The 20,157-nt window shown below is 45.1% G+C and overlaps 1 protein-coding gene across 1 annotated transcript in view; it reads right to left on the reverse strand.

Moving 5' to 3' along the window:
• OXCT1 (3-oxoacid CoA-transferase 1) overlaps positions 1 to 19,536 on the reverse strand; it is a 106,223-nt gene extending 86,687 nt beyond the window's left edge. The window contains exons 1-5 of the mRNA XM_018568456.1: positions 19,329 to 19,536; positions 15,344 to 15,452; positions 11,465 to 11,555; positions 2,851 to 2,986; positions 27 to 176 (exon numbers count right to left, since the gene is read on the reverse strand). Of these exons, the coding sequence (XP_018423958.1) occupies positions 27 to 176; positions 2,851 to 2,986; positions 11,465 to 11,555; positions 15,344 to 15,452; positions 19,329 to 19,427 (585 nt within the window). The 5' untranslated portion in view covers positions 19,428 to 19,536. The remainder of the gene's footprint in view (positions 1 to 26; positions 177 to 2,850; positions 2,987 to 11,464; positions 11,556 to 15,343; positions 15,453 to 19,328) is intronic.
• Positions 19,537 to 20,157: the final 621 nt, after the last annotated feature.

The raw sequence follows: 20,157 nt of genomic DNA on the forward strand, positions 1-20,157 counted from the left end.
AAGTGGGAAATAACAATTCTCCTTACCTCTTTAGGCTTGCTGGCAAGAGCAACAGTTCCGTCCTTATTATACTTTATGGGCGCTCCCCCTTCTTGAATTAATGTGCCATAACCCGTGGGTGTAAAAAAAGCTGGAATACCTGCACCGCCGGCTCTGACTCGCTCTGCAAGGGTTCCCTGGTGGGGAAGGAACACAGTTTGCTCTATAAAAAACACATTTCTGCAATATACTGCATTTTTTTTTAAACTTCCACTAGACCGTACAAAAAAAAAGAATGTTCAGCTAGTGAAGTTTTGGGTAAGTTTATACAATATTGAACTAGAGGTTGTGCCAAACTTAGTACATAGATTGTATTTATTGCTCTGAGGCAGTGTAGAAATCAAATGCATTGACTGGCTGATATCAGTCAATCCCTTCCATTTCCTCGGGTTGAAGGTAATATTGACAGATCAGAACGTGTGATAAAAGCCGGCAAACTGCAGTCTCTATAACCCGCCCATCGCAACTTCCAACTAAAGCAAAGGTGATAACCAGAAGCCAAGTGCCTTTTGTAACAGATTGCATTGTTAGCTTCATCAATGACTCCTCTCCAGCCAGCAATATTTCAGCCAGTGTGGCAATTGCAGTTTAAACACAGAATATTTCATAAAAATTAAAATCTATAACTAAAATCAGAAAATAAAAACTAGAATCAATATTTACTTTCTGGCAAACATCACTGTAGTCAATTAAAGGGTAAAACACCTTTAGGATGAATTGGACCACTAATTGCGAAGTTCATGTCCAAAGGCCAATGCCCGTCACAAATGCTCTTTGACTCTTAGACTAAACATACAAACTCCCACAGACACTCCAAAATCTTGAGAAAAAAATCTTCCAAAGAATGAAGGCTGTTAAAGCCCCAAAAGGAGGCAAGTATCACAGCCTATGGTTTTGGAAAAGGGATGTCCAACAAGCTTTTTATAGGGATGACTGTCATGGGTCTATAAACTTTTTGCCATATAGGGTAGTCAAGAGCAAGGGCTAAGGCAAGGCATGACTAAAATGTCACATCTAGTTTTACTTTGCACCCTACAAAAATATATCAGACACTGAATAATGCAACATGGGTGATGGATGTGGAAGTGTTGGTCACCCAATCCTACAATGCTCTCCAGAAGGCCAATGTAAAGGAATAGGCCGACAGTTTAAGAGGGGCCACCTAGCAAGAGGGTAACCAGCAGATCGAACGGATTCAATTACTATTTGTGTATTGAGCCATTTGATGGGTTCTCTCCAGACATAAGGAAAGCCCACTTCTGCATCCTGCACGTACAGCAAACTAGTGAGGAAAATTAAACCAAGTTAAGAAGCTAATGGACAATAAAAATAAATAACCCCCCCCCCCCCACACACACACTTTGAACATAATATGTACTTGGCTGGGAGTATCTAGACATGCACTATATTGCCAAAACTATTGGGACGTCCCTCCAAATCATTGGATTCAGGTGTTCCAAATCACCTTCATGGCCATAGCTGTATAAAATCAAGCACCTAGGCATGCAGATGCCTCTACAAACATTTGTAAAAGAATGGGTCGCTCTCAGGAGCTCGGTGAATTCAAGAGTGGTATCGTGATAGGTTGCCACCTGTGCAGTAAGTCCATCCGTGAAATTTCCTTGCTACTAAATATTCCACGGTCACCACGTAAAATGACAGAACAGGGTCAGCGCATGCTGAAGCGCACAGAAGACGCCAACTGTCTGCAGAGTCAATAGCTACAGACCTCCATACTTCGTGTGGTCTTCAGATTGGCACAACAACAGTGCGTAGAGAGCTTCATGGAATGGGTTTCCATGGCTGAGCTGCTGCATCCAAGCCTTACATCACCAAGTGCAATGCAAAGCGTCGGATGCCGTGGTGTAGAGCACTGGACTTTAGAGAAGTGGAGATGTGTTCTCAGGAGTGACAAATCACGCTTCTCTGTCTAGCAATCCAATGGACGTGTCTGGGTTTGGCGGTTGCCAGGAGAACGGTACTTTCCGGACAGCATTCTGCCAAGTGTAAAGTTTGGTGGAGGGGGGGGATTATGGTGTGGGGTTGGGCTTGGCACCTTAGTTCCAGTGAAGGGAACCCTTAAGGCATCAGCATACCAAGACATTTTGGACAATTCCATGCTCCAATCTTTGTGGGAACAGTTTGGGGATGGCCCCTTCCTGTTCCAACATGACTGCACAAAGCAAGGTCCATAAAAGACATGGATGAGTAAGTTTGGGGTGGAGGAACTTGACTGGCCTGCACAGAGTCCTGACCTCAACCTGATAGAACACCTTTGTGATGAATTAGAGTGGAGACTGCGAGCCCGGCCTTTTCCTCCAACATCAGTACCTGACCTTACAAATGCCCTTCTGGGAGAATGGTCAAACATTCCCATAGACACACTCCTAAACCTTGGACAGCCTTCCCAGAAGAGTTGAAGCTGTTATAGCTGCAAAGGGTGGGCCAACTCAATATTGAACTCTACAAACTAAGACTGGGATGCCATTAAAGTACATGTGTGTGTAAAGGCAGGCGTCCCAATGCTTTTGGCAATATAGTGTATATTGTATGCTGCAAGATCAAAGCCCAGTTCACCATACAATGGCCCTGTCTACAATGTTGTACATCCCATATAATGCATGATCAGCTTCCTGCAAGATTCCCCAAGGACTTGTTCTTCCAAAAAGGAGAACAGCCAGCATTCCTCATAAACAAAGCATTTCCCAGATGTCCGGGGTTAAAGGTGCTGAATAAACCGGTTTAGAGGGGAGGCCCTATACTACAAACCGAACAAGTCATTGATCATCATAAAGAGGTAATAAATCTCACCTGTGGTACCAGCTCCACTTCTAGTTCTCCTTGTAGATACTGTCTCTCAAACTCTGCATTCTCACCCACATAGGATGACACCATTCTCTTGATCTGTTGGGTCTTGAGCAGCAGACCCAAGCCAAAGTCATCAACCCTGCAGAAACAAATGGATTGAAAATCAGGACAATGGACCCGAAGAGCACATCATTTCCCAGTATGTACAGGTGAATATAACCCCAAGTAATTTCAAGAACAACAAGTCTAGATTTACTAAAAGCATGTCCCCCAAAACTGCACAGTTCCACCTATTCAACATTGTGATGCTGTCCTGCTCCCTTCAGGCTGTTGAAAGGCTTTCCACTAAAACAAAATGGAGGCTACAATGTACGTGCAAGGGTACCCCGGAAGGTTTTATGTAGCCACACAGGGAAGATTTTTTTTTTTTGGTAAGAGACAAGTATGATCTATACAGAAAGTGCTATGGAAGGGGGACAACATTAAGAAAAGGTAACAAAGTCAGCCCACCTGACTGTTCCCACACATGACGGCTGGTCGGGAAATATCAAGTGAAAGTCTAGTCAGTGGGTACCTAGTACTGACCAGCAGTTAGGGACATCAGTATACAAGGTAAACATTTGCATTAGATATACCTTTTATCTTATCATCCTAATAAGCAGTCAATAGCAGAACTGGAAGTGTGTGGCAGGTTAATGATTAAGAAGGTAATTGAAGTGATATTCCTAGGACTAGATGTCCACTACTGGAACGCTGCCAGGCCCAAACCACCTACATGATGGAACGTATCCACCCCTCATTTTCTGGCAGCCTGCTCCGCTCCTGCTGCCCAGCTAAAGGTCATGCTGCTGTGCAGATATCAAAACCAATTTCTTATATAGTTTATACACTTTGGAAATGTATCTCCTCAAACCAAATCGGGGCTGTCTGAAATAAAATGTATCTTCAAGCATATGAACAAAACACCTCTATATAGACCAGGCACTCCGCAGTTGTCACCTCTGGCCCGCAGTAGTTTTGCCCTAGCAAAAACAGTGCTGCCCAAATTTGCACGCCTAAGTGCTTTTCTACATACACAAGAATATGCACATCTGGAACAGCTGGTAAAGTACAGGCTTGTGGCTCCATAAACTATAAATTGTAACCGTATTTTACAAGCAGAACACCAAAACATTTTAAACGATAAGTGCAATGTGTTATCAAATTTGAGTTTGTGGTCAGTTTATTACACATCTTGTACCAGTAAAGGGGCGCATGTGCAGTACAATAATACTTTTACAGAATTTGTTGTGGAAATAACGCTAAGCTGTAATAAATCAAACTTAAGCCATGCTAATAGGATTGCTGCACAGAAGGTGACGGTACTTGCATGCGATTCCCTGCATCCCCCTCATTTGAATCCAGACACCGAAAAAATACCCAGTGTGGAGCACTTTATAACATTCTATCCCGCCTCCCCACAATTCAATGCTCTGTACCCAAGCGCCCAAACAATTAGGTATGTAGAATATACTGTATGTATTTTCAGAACCTTAAAAAAAACATATAAAAAGCAGCTCAAACTTTTTTTTTTTCAAGCTTTGCATCGAGTGAGGAAAGGTGACAGACACGACGGAACAAGAAATCTGAGCGTGTATGGCTAGCATTCCTCCTCTAGTTAAATCAACTATGCGGTGTGGGTAAACCATGCCAAAACTAAGAACTTGTTGTTATTCAGAAGTATAAACCTTATTGTACTGTGTGGCTCTGAATCTGGTTTAGACCTTCGCGATAACAAATGAGAGCAACTACACAGGAACAAAGTTATTCCTCGTGGACCCAGCAGTTAAATAGGTGGACTTTCAGATAAAGTACACTTTAATTATTTTTGCAAAAGCCCCCACCCCCGCACATTGCATACTTCCGAGATCCCGTGCATGTTTAGATGCTGCACCAAAGCCCTCTCTGTGCAGTTCCAACCTGCACAGTAGAGCACCATAGACTTCTGTGAGGCTCGTCTACCTCCGTCTCCCATCCAAGAGGCACAGGGAGAAGAGCCCCATTTTATTCAAGGGTGATGAGGCCATGGACATCGGACCTCGACTTTTCAATAGTCGAAATAGGAATAATATTTGGGACTTGTGGCTTGGTTCCGGCAGCTCTTCACAAAATGGGGAACCCTTTAGAGCAGTGGTTCTCAACCCGTGTTACCTCAGGACCCACATTTGTCCTTGCTCATTAAGTCGCGACCCAAATCGCACTGAAATGGAATGTACGCCATTGGGTACTGCGCGTTCCGATGTGGGTGTACGAACTGTGGGTGGGAGGTGTGTTTGGAGTACCCTTCAAATGAATGCCAACGCAACACACCTCCCATACTAGAATGCACAGTAGGTGAGATTGCATGGTACCATGTGTGAAAGAGACCTCAAAAACACTGACATACATACACAACCAGAGACACAATCTTACACACAGACATTTTCACACACACACACACACACCAAAATGTTAGTGTCCCTTCCTTATGAGAACTGGAGTCGATCCTCAGCTTGGGGTCCAGTGTGGGCTGCAGTGCTGTGGCAGAGCTCTATCCATATGTGCATTGCTTGTACAGGTCCCTTGCGTACCCTGTAGAGGTGCCAGGAGCCAGAATGTGACGTCACTCCGGTCCAGGCACCTCTACAGGACCCATTAGGGAGCTGTAAGCAATGCATGTATTCATGGAGCTCCCTCGTGGCCACCCCCAGCCCACCCCACCTCAAGCTGACACTCGGCGTTGGGCAGCATATTTTGAATGGCCGCTTGGCGAGGGAACTAACAGTGCTGCGCTGGCAGTAGACTGGGGAGCCTCTCGCCTACAAAACTGGAAGGCATGCTGCGACCCACTGAACATGGGGTCGCGACCCACTTTTGGGTCACGACCCACCAGTTGAGAACCAAGGCTTTAGAGGGAGGGGGATGTCCAGAATGAGAAATCCATGTGAAAGAAAACTAAAAATGAGCGCCAGGTTTTCAACTCTTGTCCAAAAAAAAAAACCTTATGGCTTCACAAATGGCAACAAGAAGACCAGGTCTTAAATGGACAGGTGAACACTCATTGACTCTACACTTACAGCCCCTGCAGACAATCCTATTTCTCAGGCAGGAGTGGAAATCCTTGGTGTGAAAAGATCTTTACCAGCAATTCAGCATTTGTACAAAGTCTTTTATGGAGCTCTACTGTGCAGATGCAGCAGAGAGAGGACTTTGGAGCAGGATGTAAACACACACAGAGACCCTGGGCACTAGATCGAGAAGTATGCACCCATTAAGTTAGGGGGGCAAAGAGAGTAGTTGCACTTTGAATGAGGTGTTAAAAACTAAGTGCACCTTCAGACAGATGGGTGGCAGGCTCCACAGAGAAGGGGGGAGGAAAAAAAAAAAAAGCAGCTTTTTAGAAGGCAGTAGATCCCAGGGTTCAGGAGGAAATACTGCCACTTCCTGGATTACTTTTTCCCCTTTCGTCATCTTAGTGGGGATTTCAATTGCAATACCATGCCACAACCGCGTACCCACGTGATAGTGAAGCAACCGTCAATGGTCACGGTGAGGCATTTTGTTTTTTAAAATGCAAGCAGAATGCGTACCTGACCTGGTAGAATCCTCTTGCATTCCCTGTACAGTAGGGCTGCAGTGCGAGAACGAAGGAGCACAAAGAGCCCATCAATTCATGTGCTGACAAGGCATATGCTTGTAGGAGGAGAGAGCCGACTGACAGAGCGATGATCTCACCATTGTGCTGCTTCTCCTTTCACTGTCCAGTCACAGGCTGGGATCAAGTCGAGGAAGAACTGGGCTCAAAGGGAAGTTGGTTGAATGATGCCGACCATCAGACTGAGGATATCTAGCAGAAGAGTACTGCAAGGGAAATCTCTGGATTGAAGTTGAATTTTGCACCAAAAGCTGGTTTTGTTCATTTATCTTTTAATGGGCTGTTCAGTTTTATCTCGTTTTTGGCCAGAGTTACGCTTTAAATCAATTAGATAAAAGTTCTCCTTTCATATAAAGTTTTTAGACTGTAAATGGATACAGTGTGCATTTTCAATGACGTGGTTAGTTTTCACTAGTCATGTATGATAAGGAATGAAGAAACAGGTCACCAGCACTCAATTTAAATAGATATGTCCTTTTTAATGGACAATTGTGTCACAATTGTGTGTCACAAAGCCAGGCTTTGTTGATTATTGTGACACAATTGTCCATTAAAAAGGACATATCTATTTAAATAATTTGAGTGCTGGTGACCCGTTTCTTCATTTTGTACTTTGGACGGTACCATCCGTGATAGTTACTACAAGCACCATCGTTCTTACTGGCCGGGATTGCTGTAAGGTGTGCAGGGAGCACCCTCACCAACTGAAACATGTATGATAAGGAAACATTCCCATTCATCACCTTCAGTTAAAATGTAATCGCGAGACAGTGTCACATGTGCTGAGAACAGTGTCACTGAGTTCCGAGAGCACAAACTTGTTAGAACTGCATTGATTGCTCATGATGAAATGGACCTAGTGGGGTAATTTATCAGAATGCATACAGGTAATTCTTTCTCAAGTGTAGAAAGTAAAACACTTTTTCATGTAGCGGCCATTGTATTTCTAGGCTTCAATTAAGAAACTAGCTCTGTTGGACTAGAACCTTGCACGGGCTCAGAGTAGGCAAGGTCATCAACGGTTTGCCAGCTCTCCCTGCTGCCAGGTAGATAAATAGAAAAAAGGGCAGAGCCATTAGTCCAGCTGTGGAAATGTTTTAAAAAGGTATGTGCACTTCACACAATCTCTGGCAGAAATGGTTAAAGCTGAACTCTAGGCAAAAAGAAAAACAAAAGTGTATTTGGGTCCATTCAATGAGATACACAGGTCTGCCCCACAACACAGCCCTGTCTGGCAAGGCAGGAGAACAGATTTTTCTCTGCTGTTCACCAAGAGCAGCTTCACACCCGAATTGTGGTAACGCACGTTACGGTTTTGCACCATGTGAATTAATGTGCCAACACACTAAAGCCGTGGTCTCCAAATTAAAGCCAGTGGGCCAGATGAGGCCTTTATTTGCACAAAGCTGGCCCTCGGGGCTCTATTCCTTCTAATGCCACCAATAACTGGACACAATTCCTCCCCCGACACCAATAATGGGGCACAATTTCTCCCAATGACACCATTGATTGGGTACTATTCCTCCCACTACTATTCCTCCCACTAACACCAGCAACAGGGCAAGAATTCTTCCACTGATACGAATGATGGGGCAATATTCCTTCCACTGAATCCAATGATCAGCCATTGTTCCTCCCCTCATGGACCACAGGTACGGTTCAGTCATTTTTTTTTTTTTTCCCCAACTGACCTCTCAGCCCGGGGCATTGTTTATTCCCACCAACACCAGAACATTTTCTACTCCCACTGGCCACTACCGGCTTAGTGACACTAAACTCAGGAGTTAAAACCTTAAAAATACAGTCAAGTACCCCATTAACAAAAATGTATCTTTTGTGTATCATTGTCCTTTCTTCTGGAGTGGGGCTACTTTTGTTCTCCATGGTCCCAGTGTGTTGTAAAGTAGTCACCGCTCCAAGCTCGCGCCTGTGATGGACTACATCTCATGTTTAGTTTACTAATTTGTATTGAAATTATAGTCTATCACAAAACTCCCAAACTGGGAATCATTTGTCCCGAATTAAAATGTACATTTGTAAAGCAAAGATCTCTAGCGTATATAATATGTTATAGAGCAGACAGAAACTAGAGCAGTTGTCATGGCAACCAATCAGCAACTCTTCAGTTGGGATTTGAAAATGAGAGACAGAAGCCAATTGGTTGCAGTGCAAATCTGCTCTAGATATTGTCTGCTCCAGTTTTGATAAATTACTCCCATTATATATATTTTTTTTTTTTTTAAGGGAAAAAAATTATATTTTGCTACTGGAGGATAGTGAAGTGGTGGCAGATTATGCGACCAGAGCACTGTACAGCACCGGGAAGCTGGGCGTTGTGCGGGGACGGCATGGGGAAAGTACGACTTTTATACTTTGCCCTCTGTACACAACACCCAGCTTTTTAATAAGTTACAGACCAAGGGCAGCGTTGCTCGGGTTAAAAACCATTACAGGTCTCCCTTTAAACATGAAACTAGAAGAACAGGTTGTTAGAGCTATTAACTTTACAAAGTTAAAAAGATGTTACTTTACTACAAAAATCACCATGTGTAAAAACACCATAAATATGTGAAAACATGTGCAGTAAAGATTAAAGTCAAAAGGTCTTTAAGCAATTTCAAATGCTGATCAACTGACAACGAATGCTGATCCTTGATGGTTAAAAGTTTTAGCTTCCTGCAGAATCAGCTGGCCCCCTGAGCACTGGCCTGGATTTCCTGTTTTAGCATGGCTCCTTCCCTTGCAGTGTCCTATGGACCCTTGCGTGTGCTGGTAAGCTGTGTGGGTCTCCACAAATACAGACACAGCAAGGCTCACCGCTGTTCTCCTCTTCTACAAGCTTAGGCTGCTGAAGACTGCTCTGTCACTTAATAGTTCGCTGGGCAATGAATATTTGTTTGATCTGGAATATTGAGAAAAAGTTTGCGTATAATACTACTTTTTCTATGAAGAGTGCACCATGTTAAAAAAATTATCCCAAAACCTGAATATCTTTTATACAAGCCAGATGTAAATATTGCACATTGCTTATATACAAGCCACTTAGGCCTCATTGCGGCATCCACACCCGTATCTGGGCGCTCCTGGGAGTGACAGGTGCTACGTACCGCAGCCTGTTCTTCCCTATGGGAGGACGCAGCCGTACGCATACCCAGACTGCAAATTCACGTGGGTCCGGGTGTCCGTTTTCAGACGTAGACAGGATGGATCCTGTCTGTCTCCGAGCACAGACACATGGACCCGCACAGATGTGCAGTTTGGGTGTGCGCAAGACCGCGCACTCCCATTGGGAAGAACAGGCCGCTGCACGCAGCACCTGTCCTTCCCGGGAATTACTCAATATGTGAATAAGGCCTTAAAGTTAATGCTAGCAGTGCTAGAAAACCTTCCACTTTCATTAAGCGTTGTAAAAACAGCTCTCACTATCAATTAATGCCTTATCTTTCACTCTCATTTCCCCCAAATATCTCATTGTGTCTGCCTGTGTGACTTCATTAAGACTTCCATCTACAGAACAAGTGATAAATTATTAATAAAAACATGTCATAGTTCAGCTACTTTGTGTGAAACGGGGAAAAAAAGGTCTATACGGTTCATTGGCTGAAAGCTCACTTAACACGGCGCACAAAGGCAAGAAGGCGGCTATGAGCCATCAACAAATCCTGTTATTAGTTTGTCAAGTGACACCAATATCACTGCTGCAGTAATAGTTCTGGATCCCCCAGGTCACCAGCAGCATTTGCAAGCTGCCCAATGATCTTCAGATCAGGAACCCTGAAATTCTGGCTTTCTAAGCTGAAATGCATGCAACACAAAATCCCATGTATTCCTATGGGGGCCAATCACACAAAACGCACATAAATATACACCTGGTGTTTGAAGTAGACCCCAAGCTTCTTTTGTGGCAGTTTTCAGCCAGTTTTAAGGTGCCCACACACGTTGCGATAATCATACGATAATCGCGGGAAATCCCACGATCGTACGATTATCGCAAGGTGTGTGGAAGGCGTGCGGTCGTACGACTTTTGTCTTTCGAGCATGTTTAAAAACCAGCCGAGAATCGTACGATTTTCGGCTGGTTTGTAGCACGATCGTGAGATCAATGCCGCACGGGCCACACTGCAAGCGCACACTGCCTGTTCAGCTTTGCGGTCATCAGAAGCTTCAATGAGTGCATTTACAAAAGCATTAAAAATGGCTGTACATAAAAATGTTTTGGCAGGATGTAAAATATATCAATTCTTATACAGATGTATTAAAGAGGACCTTTACCTTCACTTTAAAAAAAAAAAAAAAAAAATCACATCAGCATGCAACTCTACATGCCGATAGGAAATCATCTTACATTCATCTTACATTCATTAAGACATATTTTTTCCTTTACCGACAATTACAGTTTTTCAACGCCCGGTCCTCTTGGGCATTAGTGATGTAATGTGCCCAAGTGTTGCATCCTGGGAAGGTTACATCAGCAGAGCATTGCTGGGAAATCTCATCTAATCTCAGGGAAAGGCAATATCATCCTTTGAGATTATGCGCATAGTTACATGCCTTAGTCACATGTGCCAGAAATTAAGAGGAGATATATTAATCTAGCAAAAACTGCCACCATAAGAAGAATGGGAAGAAAAAAAATGAATAAATAGTTTGCAATTATCCAGAAGGATCTGTAGATTGTAATAACTAAACATTGCTAAAGGTGCCTTTCAAAGATATGGTAAAGTTCCTCTAAATATAACCTCCAGAGGCAATAGAGTCAGCTCACCATACATTGTGAAACCATGAATAAGACACATTTATTTATAAAGGGAAAGTCCTGGCACATTGAGAAGGACACATTATAAAAAAACATTGTCTGGCAGTTATCACAATGATACCTTCCAAATAGAGAATGGGAAACAGTCCCGGTGGCTTGAGTGCTGGCTGAGAAAGCAAAGTACATACCCGGCATTATTGCTCACAGCTGTGATTCCTTTAACACCAGTCTTCAGAAGCCCAGCTATGAGGTTCTCTGGAATTCCACAAAGACCAAAACCTAGAACAAGACACAAACATCAAATATACATCTGTAGTATTTGAAGCAAAAAATATGTACATATCATTCATATGTATATCATTTTGGTTTTAAATCTCTAGATCTCAGGAACATCTCCCTACCAAATGGTGACAATGGGTGAATGAGTCTAGTACAGATATTGTGAGTCCACAGGTTATACTAGAAATCCAGAGGGGAACCGTCTACCTCATAACCTCCTACACTAGGTGCTTTCTTACCTAAAAGAAAACAGTCGTGACCTTCCCAAAGCAACATCTTTATAGACACCCTGTGGCCACAAGCCTGCTTGCCCAAGCTCAAGAGAAAGTTCTATACGAGGCCTACCCCATAACCTCTGACCCTAGGTGATTTCTTACTTTAAAAGAACAGCCATGGCTTGCCCAGAACCGCAGCTTTATTGGCATTCTCTGGTCACAAACCTCAGCCTGCTCGTGCTCAACAGAAGATCCTATACAAGTATACGAGAGCTTACTGTGCAGGTGTGGCCAAGGCCGAAAAGGAAGGTGGCCACAGAACGCCAACACAGTCGTTGCTCATAGAAGGCCATGGCTAAACGCCTGAGGCAAGTATGAAACTGGGGTGTGTTATAGGGTAGGTGAGAAGGGGGTCAGTCAACTTTTCAATATAGGTTTAGCTACACTAACTAAGTTTATCACTACTGACTGACACCTGAAAATGCTTGTTCCCTGGATGTCATGGTGATCCCCAATGGCTTTATTGCTTTTTGGAAGTAGTGCCATTCTTCCCCCTCCCTAAAAAAAAAGAAAAAAAAAAGTCACTGTACTTAATACTTTTTTTTCAGGTCCATGACAAAAAAATTAAATGAAATAATATTCTTTTAGAGCACCATGCAACTAATAGGGGAGTGGCAACTATATGGCAGATGAGGTTTAATATTGAAATGTAAAGTAATGCATTTTGGGGTTAAAAATAGTCAAGCGGAACACACATTAATGGGTACTCCACTAGGGAAGTCAGACATGGAAAAAGATTTGGGGGGTCATAGTAGACCACAGATTAAATAGCACGCAATGCCAGGGTGCGGCTAACAAAGCGAGCAGAGCGCTGTCTTGTAATAAAAAGGGAATGTCCTGTAGAGACAGAGCAATAATTTTGCCACTTTATAGATCGCTGGTTCGACCTCGTCTTGAGTATGCATTTCAGTTTTGGTCACCAGTCCACAGAAAAGGATGTCCTTGAGCTGGAGAAACAAAACTAATTAAGGGGCTAGAGGACCAAAGCTATGAGGCAAGGTTGCTAAATTTAAACCTGCTCATGCTGGAAGTGAGGCGATTGAGAGGGGACATGATTTTGATATACAAAATGTTTAATGGTGATGGCAACATCAGCCGTAAACTTTTTACTGTAAACTCCCTAACAAAGACTAGAGGCCACCTAAAATTTGGATTTTTCCACAAAGGGTACAGGGGCTTCCTAGCAGTTAAGGTGCCCATACACTTGCTGATCGTACGATAATCGCGGGTGATCCCACGATCGTATGATCGGCAGGTGTGCAAACGTTTCTACTGTACGGTCGCACGTCTTGTCTTCCGAGCACGTTTGAAAACCTGCCGAAAAGCGTGAGATTTTTGGCGGGTTAGTGGCGTGCTCGGAAGACAAATGCTGAACATGCTGGTGTGCGCAAGCGCACACTGCCCGCTCAGCATTGGAATCATCGGATGATCGCAAGTACGATCTGCCTGTCCAAGATGGGCAGATCCTACGAGATTTTAATTACTTTACAACCATCACACAACGAAAGTCGTATGAATGGCCAGCTTTAGAGCAGTTAAAGTCTGGAACTCTCTGCCACAAGCAGTGGTATCAGCTGAGAGTACCGAATCATTCAATAATAATTTAGATACCTTCCTCAGAAATCATTACATACAGGGGTACAGGTACTCTTAAATACTAAACCACACAGGGACATACATACATTCATTCATAGACACACAAAGGTTGAACTTGATGGGCCTGTGTCTGACACACACACACACACACACACACACACACACACTTTACTAGGAATAGTCAGTCATCAGCCCAGATAGCAAGCAATTGAGCTGCAAGTTTGCCAAGTGTCACAATTTTGTAGCACAATTACAGCAAGTCTGCATTGCAAGTCTCCAGATCAACGTGCTTTGCAAAAGTGCTGTACACTTGCAGAGCTCTTGCTAAGACCTGCAGGACTCTTGCTGTAGACTTGCCAAGCAAAGTTGCTACAAAATTCAAAAAGTATCAACTAGAACTTGCGCTGCAAGTGTTCTGCAAGTCTACAACTTGCCAGGGAATGTGTGCAGCAAGTTAGAAAGAATTACAATGTAACCCTGCCACCCGTTTGTTGCAAGTTATCCTTGCTATCTGGGAGGATATAGGCAGATTAGCAGTAATAAACTGATAAACACTGGAAAATTTTCTCTTCTGACCTCAGCTACTAAATCGTCTCTGCTCTTTACCCAGTAGTGAGGTTTTATGGTTTTTAATTTTCCATTGCATGCATCTTCTCATTAGCAACCAGACACCACAATGCTTACAGCTGTATTATCTCAGTGATTCCTTACAACAAATAGTTAAGTGCGGAGGACAGCATGGCCCTTAGGCATTTCACAGACAACCTTTCACACCCGACCTCACAGAGTGTTTACAGTTCAAATACACAAGTGCAAGGCTAGAAGGCACAGTGCCAACGACAGCTACCTAGAGTCCAGTCTCCTACCCACAGTGCCAACGACAGCTACCTAGAGTCCAGTCTCCTACCCACAGTGCCAACGACAGCTACCTAGAGTCCAGTCTCCTACCCACAGCGCCAACACGCTACCTAGAGTCCAGTCTCCTACCCACAGCGCCAACACGCTACCTAGAGTCCAGTCTCCTACCCACAGCGCCAACGACAGCTACCTAGAGTCCAGTCTACTAACAACGGCAGCTACCTAGAGGCCAGTCTCCTACCCACAGTGCCAACGACAGCTACCTAGAGTCCAGTCTCCTACCCACAGCGCCAACACGCTACCTAGAGTCCAGTCTCCTACCCACAGCGCCAACGACAGCTACCTAGAGTCCAGTCTACTACCCACGGTGTCTACTACCCACGGTGCCAACGACAGCAACCTAGAGTCCAGTCTACTACCCACCGTGCCAACGACAGCTACCTATAGTCCAGTCTACTACCTACAGTGCCAACGACAACAACCTAGCGTCCAGGCTACTAACTGCAGTCCCAGCTACAATAAACTAGAGTCCATCCTACTAACTACAGTGAAATAGAATCCAGTGTACTAACTACAGTCCCAACTACAGCAAAACTAGAGACCAATCTACTATTTAAAATGCTAATGACACATTTTAAATAAAACCCGTTTTCCGTACATACCTTATTTTAGAGCCAGTGATGTTATCACTAAGCCTCTGTGCTTCTTTATACAAAGCAGGCAGATAATGGCTAATAGGAGGGGCCAGCAGGGTGCTTTACAAAGATTTTCAGAAAACATCACAGCCCCCTGCCTCAGTAGTCCTCTCAAGAGCTCTCAGCCCTGATGAAAGCAGAGGGCTACCTCTTAAGATGAATACTCTTACTCCAAATATCAAAATGCCTTGATGGGTGGATGTCAGTCTGGAGGAGTGAGTTTTTGCAAACAACCCTAGGTAACACCAACATGTGATGCAGAGCCTTCAGGCGTAAAAAAAACTGAATGAATGAGGTGGGTCTGGAACAGTCAGGATGGGGAGGTAAGGTCTAGGCTAAACAAATTTTCCTCATTTATACTCACCACCGACCAGCAGCGTTGATCCATTGGGTATGTCCTTCACAGCTTCTACGGGATCACTGTAGAATTTAGCATTGTGGGAGCTGGATGTAGAAAAGGAACAGCCGCAACCCTACAAAAAGAAATGGAGGCAGTGAGTGGAAGTAAATAATTACACGCAGAGGACGTTAAGGAGGCATTTCACAGACAATTAACCTGTCACAGCTGACCCCACAGATCACAGGGGAGGGGGGTGGTGTTAAGGTGTTTACAGTTCAAATACACAAGCGCAAGGCAGCTAGAAGGCAAGTGCACGGCGGCTAGAAGGCAAGTGCACGGCGGCTAGAAGGCAAGTGCACGGCGGCTAGAAGGCAAGTGCACGGCGGCTAGAAGGCAAGTGCGAGGCTAGTGCAGGGTTGCCACCTGTCCAGGATTCACCTGGACAGTGCGGGTTTTGAATAAGTGGCCAAGTTCTCAGACAGCCACACATATTTCTAATACATCATTTATAAAGTTCTGACATATCTACAAGTTAATTCCTATGTAAAGTTTCACCCAAAATAGTTCCGACAACATATAGGCTGGGTTCACACCTGGGCGTACAGAAAATGCATGTTTGCCGCGCGTTTCGTGCAGCGCATTTTTAATGCGATTTGCAGTAAAAGAAACGCGCCAAGCGCGTGTTTCCGAGGGCTGTCCGTCTGTATCCTAATGGATATGCACGGCAAATATGCCCCAAAGAAGCTCCTGTAGGAAAGCGCTGAAATACGCCCAGGTGGGAGCCATGCCCAAAGGGAATTATTGGTTTTCACATGTTGAGTGTTTTACAGCACGTAGGAACGCGCTGTAAAACGCCCAGGTGTGAACCAGGCCTAAATGTATGTAAAGAGAAGCATCTGCCGTCCATTTCTGCAATACCTGCTCATCCCACGTTAAAACCCAAGTATAAATACATGGTGATCCTGCCAGAAGCTAGAGAGCACGGAACTTCCTTTAAGTCCCCTTTACACCCTTGTGGTGTGCTGCGTTACAGAAGGCGTGAAGCCAGCCTCTGGATCTGTTCATGACATCTATTTGCAGTAACACACATTAGGTGCGCTGCCATTTATTCTGAAGGGCACCTTCCGACAGTGGTGCGTTGCAGTGCACATTAGTGCAGGGGTGAACAAGACATGGCACTCAGAGGTTGTCCTAACCCGGGAACCAGCAGGATTTGTTTTCTCAGTAAACAGCCCCATTCACAACTAAAGAAAACCTCAAAAGTTAGGCACCACCTGTTTTATGTAATTGGCGAGCTGGCTCCTGGGATTTGTCCATAGTGCATTGTGATGGGGTGCACTGCTAAATTTGGCGCATGCACCAGTTTTTATTTTGACAGCAAAACGCACCAACACGCACTCCAACAGGAGGTGCATTGGGGCGTCATTCAGAATAAGAGGCACCACATTGCCTTTAACATGCAGTGCCGCACATTGTTGCAAATAGGGGATGTGAACGGGCCCCTAGTGAGATGAGTACAATGCCTCTGCTGCACTGAACAGTGTTAGCAGCCCTGCCTGAGTTTTCCTCTGCTGAACTACAGAACACCTCCCACTGGCCACAGCCTAAGGCGGGGGGAGTTCTGTAATCCAAAGGAAGAATGTTTTCCCAAGTGTGAGCCCAGCCTGAACCTCTATAACCCAACATCAGAATATGTTTGCAATGTAGTCACACAAGGTTAAATAAGGTGCATAACGCACTTTATTTATTCTGCTCTGTATGCAGTGCTATTAAAACAATATCAGTGTTATTTGAAAGACCATTATGATGAAGTCAACGTAAAAAATGATTTTAAAGCGGTTATTGCAGATCCGCTCACTCTTTAGGGCCTGGTCAGGCCTGTGTGTTGCACTAATGAGCATGCGTTTAATGTGTCTTGTGTTAAGATGCCGCATGGCACAATTTTCTTAATGTAATGCAACACATGGATCCTCCAATTCTAGGAGTCATGGTGAGTGACGGTGCACATGCGCTGTAGTGCATTGAGGCGCTATGCAAGAATTAGCTATGCCGTGCACTGTGGAACGTGTTGCTGTGTGATTGCGGGAATGCATGGTAAAAGACACCACAGCGCACAAGTGTGAACAGGACTTTTTAATGTGCATTATTTCACACGTTAAGGCAGCCCATTCCATTTACAAATTCTGTCTGGTCTTTATCATCATCGTCCGTACGCCCCACAGGAGTAGAGTCACCCCCTTCTATTGGTCCCGGTGATCTTCATATCCAATACGTATACAGTACATACAGGACTATATAAAGGGCTCCTTCACACCAGTATGTTGTGTTGAGCCTGTGTGGAAACAATGCAGCTCAAGAACACAGAGAACACAATTGCCCTCTAGGTGTCCTGTTCACACCATGCAACTACGTTGGTGTACGTTGTATCAAAATGCATGTACAATGCAATTCACAAAGACATGTTTATTTATTACAGGCATTTATATAGTGCCAGCAATATACATAGTTACACATTCACATCAGTCCCTGCCCTCAAGGAGCTTACAATCTAAGGTCCCTAGATCCCATGCATACATGGGCCAGTTTAGAGAGGAGACAATCAGGCCCCATTCACACTGAGCGATTTATCGTGCGGGGATATTTACCGCATGGCAATGGGGCTCTGTTTGTCGCGGGTCGTGCGTCACTACAACAGGACCCTTTTTGGAGCGGATTTCAGAGCAATTCAACTTTGCTCAATGCAACCATTTGCGCGATGTCACGCGATTTGCGATACGCTCAGTGTGAATGGGGCCTTAAACTTCCAGCAACTCTTCGCAGTGTGGGAGAAAACCCGGAGTACCCGCACACAAGCACAGGGAGAGCATGCTCCTTGCAGATAGTGTCCTGACCAGGATTTGCACTCAAACCAGCAAGGCAGCAGTACTAACCACTACGCCACCGTGCAGGCAACGGCCATCCCTATAATGAGGTAGCCCGAGGCAGTTGCCTCAGGTGGCATCTCATTAGGGGGGTGGCAGAGGGTCTGCCGCAGCGTCCCAGGTTGTCAGAGCTCTTAGCAACTTGTGGCTCTGTCCGCTTTGTCTGGCTTCTCGCCCAGCTCACCGATGTCGATGGTTGCCAGGACGCGCTGGCTGGCCTTGCCCACAGCTCACCGACATCACTGGTTGCCAGGAGGTCGGCAGAACGCCAGCCAGAGCGTCCTGGCAACTGATAACGTCGGTGAGCAAGGTGCAACTGGACAGAGAGCCACTGACAGGCACCGCTCTTGACACAGCTGTCTGTCCCACCACATCCATCCATGTCTTCCCCCACCATGGTAGCGATGGCCCCTGCTGCAAGGACCGGTCTAGCATCCGGTGGGACCAAAGTTTAGGGGAGTGCAAATTCTAGACCAAAAACTAGCAGGCTCAGCCCGTCTGCAAGGGTTACATTTAAAAAAAAAAAAAATCCCAGAGCTCTCCTTTAAATGCAAAAGGTGCATTGATAAGTTGTTATCATGGAGAATATCAATATTAAAGTTTTGCAGACATTAGACCACACCTTTTTACTGGGGGGGGGGGGGTTCAACCATGCCCCAGTCTAGTCACAAACTAGAACAGAAGGTTTTAGATACATATTAACAATTAAATGATAGCATCCCTTTACCGGTGACCTTGCAAAATCAGAAACAATGAACGCACACAGCAAGCTTGTGACCACAGAGGTGACACAATGCCATGTGACAACATGAGAACAGCTGCCCCACCATAGCCCAGCCACTGTGACGTCAAGGTCACTGGCACTCCATGGTCCCCTATACAAAGTTACTGTCACACTGTACAATGGGAATGAACATTGCACAGCAACAGGACACAACACAAGTGCAAATCAGCTGCTTGGGAGAAAAGTGCAGCAACTGAAACCAGCAAAGAGTGCAGCACACAGCCAGCAGTCCCAGCAGGAACCTGTGCCAAGGAAAGTGGTAAACAGGCTGCCAGCAGAGGCTGGCCATGGCAAGATGGCATACCTTGGTGTGTGCAATCCAGGCAGTGCTGACAGTCCTATCCCATGTGCTGTGCAGGCTCAGGCCTCTTCTGAGAGCAGGAAGAAATCTACAGACAGACATCCTCCAGCAAAGTACACACAAGGTTGCAGATTCCCCCCCAGCACAAGAGTCAGATGAGGAGAGGCCCTGATCAGTTCGAGGAGGAGGAGGAGAGCTCACTTATGACATAGGGGAGGGCTGGAGACTCCCAGCTGCCTCTTATTGTTCACATGCAGGGAGGTGTGTGCTGGGGGTGTGTTAGCACTGCTGGCATATCATTATCACTCAATTATCACCGCTTTATGGTTATCACTCCGGCTTCTGTGTCTGCAGGGTCAGGGAGGTGGGGGGTTTAGAGAATCGTGGCCCTTCCTCATCGGAGGAGGACCCCATGCATCCTCGTGCACTGTTTTTTTAGTCTGTTGTGATTTCACGATTCACTTTTTTTGTTCACAGGGGTGAAGTTTGTCTTCGATGCACGCACCGCTGACTTTTCATCATTGGAACTGAAATAATCGGCAGCTACACCCTTAAAGTAGCCATGTGCCTTAACGAGGAACTCCAGGTACAGAACAGACTGCGAGGGACTCTCCCCGCATTGCAAGGTTTGCTAACCCGAACACTCTAGTGCCGTGTGTGGCAATTTTGTTTTGTTTTTGTTGAGACTATAGAGGAGAGAGTGAGAAGAAGCAGCCAGGAGACCAGCTATAGAGGACTACAAATCCCAGCAATACATTATACAGCAATACAAAATAATATGACTCTGGGTTGGCGCCCTGATGCCTCCAGGTGGGCTGTGCGGGCTCCCAGG

This window comes from Nanorana parkeri, unplaced genomic scaffold (assembly GCF_000935625.1).
Source record: "Nanorana parkeri isolate BGI_ZX_2015 unplaced genomic scaffold, ASM93562v1 scaffold1191, whole genome shotgun sequence".
Taxonomy (NCBI): domain Eukaryota; kingdom Metazoa; phylum Chordata; class Amphibia; order Anura; family Dicroglossidae; genus Nanorana; species Nanorana parkeri.